At 37.3% G+C, this 9,990-nt stretch overlaps 1 protein-coding gene, 1 long non-coding RNA gene and 1 pseudogene across 3 annotated transcripts; 2 read left to right on the forward strand and 1 right to left on the reverse strand.

Annotated features, from left to right (window-relative positions):
• Positions 1 to 1,153: 1,153 nt before the first annotated feature.
• On the forward strand, positions 1,154 to 4,289 carry LOC147472693 (uncharacterized). 2 transcript variants are annotated; one of them, XR_015210720.1, is made up of 3 exons: positions 1,154 to 3,195; positions 3,287 to 3,463; positions 3,869 to 4,289. It is a non-coding gene; the product is annotated as an uncharacterized LOC147472693 (long non-coding RNA). The 2 variants fall into 2 exon arrangements; XR_015210721.1 differs by having other exon boundaries at positions 3,891 to 4,289.
• Positions 4,290 to 7,702: 3,413 nt separating this feature from the next.
• LOC147472694 (transcription factor GTE1 pseudogene) lies at positions 7,703 to 8,627 on the forward strand (annotated as a pseudogene).
• A 308-nt stretch (positions 8,628 to 8,935) lies between these two features.
• LOC147472695 (uncharacterized) lies at positions 8,936 to 9,316 on the reverse strand. The gene has a single exon (XM_086588363.1). It carries the CDS (start codon positions 9,314 to 9,316, stop codon positions 8,936 to 8,938), a length of 381 nt encoding a protein of 126 aa, XP_086444489.1.
• Between the last annotated feature and the right edge of the window lie 674 nt (positions 9,317 to 9,990).

Genomic DNA, 9,990 nt, shown 5'->3' on the forward strand with positions numbered 1-9,990 from the left:
TTCAATTTTACAAATAATTATGATATTACCACTGATCGAAATTTAACTTTTTCTTCTATCCTGCCCCAAACCAGTTGACCGAAATTAAAACACTTCTCTCGATTTTACAATAATTTGTGATAATGCCACTGATCGAATTTTAACTTTTTGTTCTGCCCGACTGACCGCAAATATGGCGTAGCCACGTGCCAGGAAGCTAGTACATGTAATTTCGTGAGATTACCGCATTTCAGCCACTCTAGGAGTCTAGGTGTCAAAAACTCTGCTCAGGTACTCTAATTATCTAAGTTGTATAAAAAAAATCACTAAATTAGTTTTAAATAAAGAATAGATTATACCATAACATAACATAACATATGCGTTTTTTGTAATTGATTGACTGATAGGTATATAAGTCATACATAAAAGCAAATCCAACCTAACAACACAGTTAAATATGAAAAATGTAGATGTTTAAAGAATATCATCTCTTCCATCATCTTTATCTCTTTTATTTATTTATTTATTTTTTCTAAAAAATATGAAAAATATAGATGTTTTAAGAATATCATCTCTTCCACCATCTCTATCTTTTTTATTTATTTATTTATTCTAAAGGCATAAAAATTAGTTTTGTATACTTAGTTAAAATTGTTATACATAATCAAAGTATAATAAAAATAAATAAAAAATCACCAAAAAAAAAGTAAACTAGTAAAGTATAATTAGACCGGGCCAAACCCGACCCTCATTTGGCCCTCAAAAATAAGGGTCGAAGAGCAGGTTAAGAGCTTGAGTTTTCATGTTTGACCCTACTCGACCCAGCCCTCAATACAAAATAGGACCGGACTGACCCCACCCTCAATCACGAGAGTTTTTATGGTTTGAGGGTCAGCCTAGCCTAGCCCGACCCTTTTATCACCCCTACAGGATCCAAAAAAATACGGGTATACGGGTCATACATTTAAACCAAATAATTTCTGATCTTTATATCTATTTTGTATCCATTGTAATGTAGGATCCTACAACCTTCTATTTATTTAACTTTGGTAATATCATAAACTTACCAGATCAAAGAGGGAAAAACTTACTGAAATGACTACTTTTTATTCGTTATGCCTGGAACACTTTACTTGGCTGCATTTAACTCATATATATTAACTTCTTTCTGTATTTCAGTGTAACGGGTGATTCAAAAGGACATCTGCCACAAAACTTCTAGTTGTGTCATCCCAGAATTTCAATATTATTTTCCCGCCAGTAGAGTGTCTTAAAGTTCTGCATGATGAGTACATTAATTATCCTGATGTCAATTACCATTATACAAGCAAAACTAAACTGTGCATCTGATTCTATTTTGTGAAGATTTCCAAAGGATTCACAACCTGGATTACTGCTGGCTGAAGATGGGTCTAAGAAGCTGATTGACTTGGGTTTCCAATTCACCCCTATGGAGAAAAAATCATCAAGGACTCTGTCGAAAGTTTAAGAAGCAAAGGATACATTCCTTGATAGTATGTGAACGCTCTTTAAGTAATACCATGCCAACCTATCTGTTGATAATCTGTTGATTGAGAAAACTATATGTTACAAACACTTACAAGTATGTTCAACTGTGAATTGTTTCTGGCCCCAATGCTTGTTTTATTTGTGGAAGGAATGCAATGTGAGTGAAGCGTATAATTTGCCTTTTCTTTTATTAGTCTTCCAACAGCCCCTGTTCAGCTCTGTGTTTATTCTCTGAGTGCATACTTGTATCCTGTGAATTGTGCCATTGGACGTTTGAATGTGTACTTTTGCCGGGCAATCACTAGAACTGGCATATATGCTGTATATATATCTGTGCTTCCATAAAAACATAGTTTGGTGAAATGATGTCTGTTTTTTTATTGGATTATTCTTAATTTCTAAGCCATATGTTGTTTTTTTTGGATAAATTTTCTTAGTCATATAATTAGGTTTTATAATGTCAAATGTTAAGCTCGTTATTTTATGTATGCAATGATTATAAGCTAATGTGAGTGTCAAGTGTGGGTATCCTAGAGCTTGCAAGGGCTTTACTTTTGCATTCCAGACGTCCATAAATATCAGCATAATATTTCCGTTTTGACTGTAGAATTTATATATGAAGGTAAATAACCTGCAAAGTTGTAAATTCTGCCAATAAGTGCAGCTCTATGAAGTGTGGGGATTATTGTCTCAAATATATGCCAGCAGCATGTAGAAGAGTAACTCATGGTATCTACATGAAAAAGCAGTTCAATTGGACCATATACCCAGCTGACAAGCTGATCAGTCACAAAGAGATAACGCGTTTTGGTAAGCATTTTAATTACACGCTCTCAAGCATGGAAAAGTTATCGTCGCATGGCAATATATCGACCCCTTGAAACACTGATCTCTGAAAATTGAGCCTTGAGCAGATGTCGCTGATTGTCACGACATTTCTACCAAAAAGTTTCCTCGGTTACCTTCTGACCCGGAATTAATTTTCTTCACTTCCTAGAGGACATTTGCAGGGGCCAGGGAGTTTGTCAAATCAAAGCTGGGCATAATTATATATGGTCTTTAGTGTCCAAAACGGTGTGAAGCGTCCAATGGTTGCTTATATTGAACATACTACATGAATTTGAGTTGTGAATTGTGATTCTCCAGTAATGATGATGTCATGGGAACCACTGTACCACGCGAAAGAGACGTCATGTTTAAGGTTCTCTAGGCTAGGACACGTAAAATTGAAAATGACAGTGAAGAGTACATACCCTGCTATCAGCACTAGCTGAGAAGATCATTGAGACATTGAGTTCATTATGGAACGATAAATGCTGCAACTTTCCCCTTTTTGTTTTCCCTTAGGGATACCAATAATTGCTGCCTTGCCCATCTCCACATATCTGTCCCCTCTCCAGCAGTCAAGCCATATCTGTAATTCTGTATGCATTTTTCTCTGTATGCACTTTTAATCAGCATTATCATGTGACAGTGCTTTGACATCATGGATATGGGAGGCAATCATCAACAACTGTTTTAAGCAATAAGTGTGTTACTGAGTGTTTGTGTGTGTGCGAGAGTGAGAAAGAGAGAACAAGTGCAGACGTGCTGTAATGGAGAAGAAGGTGGTGTGTGTAACAGGTGGAAGTGGCTTCATTGGTTCATGGCTGGTTTGTCTCCTACTCCAACGTGGTTACACTGTTTGCGCCACTGTTCAACATCTAAGTACTAATACTACATACATTCTAACTTTCATGTGTTCTTCTTAGCTCTTATGACATGCAATCATTTGCTATATACCATGACAATGTTTCAGGCCGGTGATGAGAAAGAAACTATGCACCTAGAAGCTCTAGAAGGCGCAGAATCTGCTCTACATCTATTTCAAATCGTTCTCCTTGACTACGACTCTCTCCTTGCTGCAATCAATGGTACCATTGGTGTTTTCCACCTCGCCTCTCCCTGCATCATTGATCGCATCACTGATCCTCAGGTCAGTCGACAGCTTGCAGTACAAAATTCCACTTTGGTTGAAATTTAATTGACTCAAATCTTGGTTATCAAAATTTCAACACTAGCCTAGTGGACGAGGCTCCCTCCTTTGCAAAGTCTAGGAGGGTTACATGAAATTCTCCAATACAGAATACCTGAAAATCTCACTCAACTTTTAACACTTTTGGTCCTTTCATACTATTTCAACAAGTAAAAAAGAGTTCGAAGGAAATTGTAGCTATGGTATGGGCATTATATCCTAACATGCTAGTCCATGTTGGATATGGTGCCTTTTCAGAATCTTAGCCCCTACCGTGGTATTTCCCTCCCAATATTTTGTTCTATGGTTAGCTGTTAATTGAAAATTTCTATTTATTTTTTGTGTTGTGTTCTTGAATTAATGCAGAGTCAACTTTTGGATCCGGCAGTGAAAGGGACAAAGAATGTACTGAATGCAGCGAAGGAGTGTGGAGTAAGGAGACTGGTGGTGACTTCATCCATTGCGGCTATCATTCCCCTGACTGGCCAGCCCAAATGGGAAGATTGCTGAACTGATGTGGAATACTGCAAGCGGATAGAGGTCAATAATACAACTCTATCTGTCACTCCTAAAACGGCTAAAAGTTCCAAGTGACTAGCTTAGAGCCTTTAGAGTATAGTAGGAGTTAACATTATGAAAAGTACATAACAAGTTGAATACATCACTCAAATGATTTTTCATTTCTTTGAACAAGTTGATTTTGTAACGATTTTAATGTTTTTTGGGTCTTGTACATACAAATGTGGAACAGTCATGGTATTCCATTTCCAAAACAACTCCGGAGAGGGCTGCATGGGAGTTAAGCCAAAGATACGGGTTTGGATGTGGTGGTCATCAATCCCAGCGTTGTGATGGGACCTATTCTTCCTCCAGTCCTCAATGCCAGCATGAGGACGTTGTGTCAGAAAGGCACCTTATTGGATTGTGGGGTTGAAGATTTGCTTTTATGGCTGTGTAAAATGTTGAGTTTGGTTTTCTCCATTCACGTTGTGTTATGTATGACGTTCCAAAGCCTTAACCACCCCTCCCCAGGTCAGGTAAGTATTGATTTATCCGAAGACCATGCAGTCCAACCCTCCATGGCTATTCACATCCACATGCCTAAACTTTGAATTATATTTGCATCCAAATTAGGATCATCACACTTAATTGAACCAAATAAACCCCACTTTAAGATCTAATAGAAAAGACTTATTAAAATTGACCAGATTCTGTGTGAATGTAGTTTGACTCTGATCACATCCAGCAATAAATCTTATAACCACAGGCAACCCTACACACAACTATTCTAAGAACCATAATAATCAGATCAAAATCTGACACTAAGGTAGCACCCCTACAACGCATACGACAGTTTCAACCGACAAAGCACACAGAACCAAGATAGAAGTAACAGTGAATTGCTCCGCAACTTATGCTGCATGTTGGAACTATGACTTGTGGATTCATTAAGACTTGAATCTGACTAAAAATATCAAGCAATCACAATTAGCATAAAAAGTACAGCTTACTGATCACATGTTGAGCAATCTTTCAAAGGCAATGACACATTAAGATCAATAGCAGAAGGAAGATGCACCAACTCTGCCCGGTTGTCAGAAATGGCATCTGCAACACACTCGGCTTTTGGTTTCTCACCACTGCAACATTTTGTTACATTAGAAGAAGCAATTCATCACGATAGCAACAAATGTTTGCCTTCACATAAAAATTAATAATAATATAATAGCTGGATATCTATACTTAACCCATAAACTGAAGTGGATATTTGTAGAGATATAATGACATAGAAAAAACATCCTAGGAAAAAACATCCTAGGAAAAGAATATGTCAGAATGACAGTGATACTGAGCCAAGAAGCAAAACACAGACCAGTATCGTAATACAATGTAATAACAGCACATTGACGCATAGAGACAAATACTCTCAACAGACTTGTAATATGTCACAGAAGACAGGTAAACAAAGTATCAGCCTTCATTTAAAAGTTAGTCCTTGGTGAGTCCCAAGACTAATGAACTTTCTGAGAAAATAGATATACATTTTCTACTATTATTAGTGTAGTTTAAAAAAGTAGTTCTGTCCACTTCTGAGCAAGTTTTGGTTTGAGCTAAGGTATTTATCAGAAGACTACAGAATGAAAAAATGAAGAGAATTTTGAAAACCAAACTACAGTACTGCATTTTGTGAAGTGCAATCAGATTGTTGGCAAGTATTTTTTTGAGTTCTAAGTCAGTACTTTAAAGAATATCTAATTTTCAGACAAAGAGAAAAAAAGCTATTTGGCCAGCACAAATGATTTGTTTCTTCACTTAGAAAGCAAGTACCCCATTATATATAGAACGAAATGAGTTGATAATTAAAGAGCGGAAAAAGTTAAGAATGTCTGTTAAAAGTTTGAATATTGTGGTCATGAAATGGAGATCCTGTGCTACATGAGGCTGTAATCCAACCCCCACTCTGACTCTCTTTGGAGACCAATTGTGTCATTCTTTTGTTGGGTTCGCTCATCCACTAATCATGGTGACTGGTACTATGGTGGAAAGAAACCACATGGTGAAATAAGGAAGCCAGAATTGGTTCTAAACCAGTACTGGGACCTTCTTATAGATTGGATTGTAACTGATAAGCAGGGGAATCTTGTTGCTTAGATCTTCTTCTATGTAGTCATACTCCACACCATTAAGCTTTAGAGTCCATTCAACTCTGTAACAGAACAGACTAAGAGAAACTCCAACCAATTTTACGTCCCTCACTCCCTCATGCTTATAATTTTGAGCTCACTTAAACAGTTTAATCTTCTGAATGGAGACCGGTTTGAGAAACTTAAGAGTCTCTTTAGAATTTATAGAGATGAATGCATGCAAAGAAGTCTGGCCGTAGTGTGCTTCTATGAGGTTTCATCAGTTTTTTTTATGCAAGTCTTTCGAGCAATATACCTCTGTCAAATTAGATTGAAAAATATTGAAAGCAAAAGGAAAAGACAATGAAGCTCATAACATTTAGTATTTATTTAGTCTGTTTGACGCACGAAGTAGCGCAATGAAAACTTAAAATTGACTCCATAGGTAAGCATAAATTAACTGAAAGAACTTAAGAATATCCTTAAGAATAAATTAACTTAAGAATTAGCAAACCAGTGGTCTAAGCTCAAATCCAACTCACGAAAAAATGAAGGCACTGTAGTGACATGAAGAAGGAAATTAGACAAACTACACTGCTAAATGATTGGAGAGGAAGGAGGTAGAAACTGACACAGGTTAGAAGGCCATTTGGGCTGCAGTAAAAGATTTTACTTTTGGCGGCCTGCCCTGGCAAATGAATATGAGGTGGAAACACCGAATAGTTCTGCCATCACATATACGAAAAGCAAACTTTGCAGTTGAATTATGGTCAAGTATGGAGCCAATTTTCCTCATAATGTGATTGAAGTGTATAAAGGGGCCACCCATGGCTGTATAAATAGAACCCTGTGACCACCTACGTTAGACTTTGAGAGTATCTGAACTCTAAATCTCTGACATCCAATTTACTGGTGCAGAGACACCTGATAATACGGTCATAGGGATAACAAAATCTTGAATTTTGTTTTTCCATTTTTTTCATCATTACCACATTCATTATTTGCCTGGAAATAAAGAGATTATAAGGAAAAACATACATCACACTTTGAGCTATGCCGAGTGTAGCTGTGCTGGAGTATCAAAATAGTTGTGGGTGTATGAAGGCAAAGGCTATTGTATGCTGAAAACTGGTTCCTTAAAACAGCAAACACAGAATGGTATTACCCTCAAATTTGATACAACATGACCTATCGGAAGGTTACTAATTATACAGTGAGGTGGTGTCCGTCAGCTGAGTACATGCCATGAGTGTCAAAGGGTTTAGGTGTGACAGGACAATTCACGAAATGATGACTACGCTTACTCGATATTTTACGGACCAAACACTTGTGCTGTTATTGTTGTCTTAGTGGGATAGTGAGAACTTTGACCTGCTCACAGATTATATTCTCATTAAGTTTCTCCCATTCCTACTCCCTTGTACTGGAGCTATTAGCACCACAGCTAGTTGTTTAAGCATGAGTCGGTGGTTCTCCACTTCTCGCACAAAATTAGTTAGAACTGCATGTGGGGGTTCTATGGTGAACAACGACCCTTACTTTATGCCCTCCCTCCTGTACATGGTTATGCTGCCAAATGTGTCCTAAGAAGTATCTTATTTGGAATATTTCTGTTAGTGAGTAGTTCCGAATCAGATTATCCTCTTTTATGGTTGAACTGAGGTGAACATTGTGTATATTTCTGTGAAGGAAAATGTCTGTAGAAGAGAAAAGAAAGCTTGGTACAGGCCTCAGCAGATTGTCTCCCGATGATCTAACCAAGGCACTGGAAATTATAGCCAAGAAGAATCCAAGCTTCCAAGCCACCGCCGAAGAGGTGGATATCAACATGGATGCTCAGGTAATCATAAGTGTCGTCTAGCTTGCTTTAGGTCTTAGTATTTCCATTTATTATGTTTCTTTTGTTTCTAATTTTGTATAATCCTTCTGCAGTGTGAGGCTAGATTGTGGAGGTTGAAATTCTTTGTGAACGAAGCATTGGAGGCTAAGGCTAAGGATTCTTCAAACAAAGTTGGCAATGACACATCAAAGCGGAAAAGGGAAATATGTGATGCCCTCGCCAAAACTGCAAAGAAACGCAGTAAAAAACTTGCGTCTTAATGCTTAGTCGTAGAATGTTGAATTCGGTGCTAGAAACATCTTACTTAATTATGATGGTTCTGTAAATATATCTTTCGCCAATGGCCCCTATGGAGGTGTCTCCTTAGTTAACTACTCATCTGAACTGCGGAACTATATAAAGACCACCTTCCATTGGAATTTCAAGTTTCAGTTTATTTAAAAAAAAACTCTAATCCAAAGCAAATTCTAGGGAGTGGCATCTCTCTTATCCATATATTTTTGACACAGAATATAAACCCTCCTCTTTTGACGCAAACTGCCGTTAATATGCGGATGACCAGAAAAGTCTACAAAGAAGACAAAGTCTTCGAATCAATACTACTACAAACGTATCCAATGGTGCAAAAGAGCAATCATGCAACACATACTAATTATTAGCTAGTAATGCCCAACACTACCTTCTATCGCTAGATTAATTACATAGATAAGAGACCACGACTGAGATGACTCTCAAGTCAATACTACGAACGTATCCAATGGTGCAAAAGAGCAATCATGCAACACATACTAATTAGTAGCTAGTAATGCCCAACACTACCTTGTCTAATTATTAGCTAGTAATGCCCAACACTACCTTGTCTAGCGCTAGCTACCAAACATCATGGCTTCACTTTCCCTCTCCATACTGGTTTTTTTTTTTTTGAATGATAGCTATGGGGTTAGGCGGACCCCTACCTGCATTCCTTAATCAAAATCTTACATAGATTGTTCCTCTTGCATCCTCCTCAATGATTTTAGTCAATTGTTCATCTAGAGGGGGTATAAAATACAAAAGAGTCTCGAGAGAGTCTTTTACACACTTAGCTAATAAATCTGCAGCCTTGTTGGTCTCCCTATAGCAATGGTTGACACTACTATAACTGAGTTTCTTCCTTTTGCTCCTGATAGATAGTACAATATTCTGACAATACCATGGTGATGTAGTCAAGCCATTAACTATACTCACAGCAATCATAGAGTCAGAGTACACCTGTACTTTGGTAATTCCATGTTTCAGACACCCCTCTAGCCCTGCATCAATAGCCATTAGCTCCTGTTGAAGTATAGACCTCTTTGGGTTAGAGCCCATGTAGGCAAAATGCACTGTGCCATCTTCTTTTCTTGCAATACCACCGAATCCTTGGTCTGAAGGAGTCAAAGACCCATACTGGTTTTGATTATAGTTTCCCTCTCCATACTGGTTTTGATTATAGTTTCCCTCTCCATACTGATTTTGATTATAGTGTTACTATTGTCCTCTTGTTTGTCATCATACCTTACGTTTTATAGTAAGTAATATAATACACATCAAACTTTTATAATAATAATAAAAACAAACATATATACAAGACACATAGTCCAAATATGGAGAAGTGCTTCTTAATAATTCAACTGACGAACAAACTGCAAACTTTCCATGGAAGGTGGTTTTTGTTAACCAAATGTAATCTCATTAAAAAAAAATGATCAGACAAACTTTATTTTTTGTTATAGTTCTGGACATTCTTTTGTCTGACTTCGTTGTTGAGCTCCAAGAAAAGTTTAAAGTGTGAACTATCTAAATTCCAATCGGTAACAGTCATTCCGAAACTCTTGCAAGGTCGATGATATCCTTGCAACAATGTGACAGAAAACTTGAGTAGAACCATTTAAACTATGGCCTTACTGGTAGAGGAAATCGCTAAAAAATGCAACATAGAGTGTATCTCATTACAATAAAGAATTTTCCCTAGCAACCCTGCCATATTTTGGGAGTCAATATTG

This window comes from Coptis chinensis, unplaced genomic scaffold, assembly GCF_015680905.1.
Source record: "Coptis chinensis isolate HL-2020 unplaced genomic scaffold, ASM1568090v1 utg912_pilon_pilon, whole genome shotgun sequence".
NCBI classification, from domain to species: domain Eukaryota; kingdom Viridiplantae; phylum Streptophyta; class Magnoliopsida; order Ranunculales; family Ranunculaceae; genus Coptis; species Coptis chinensis.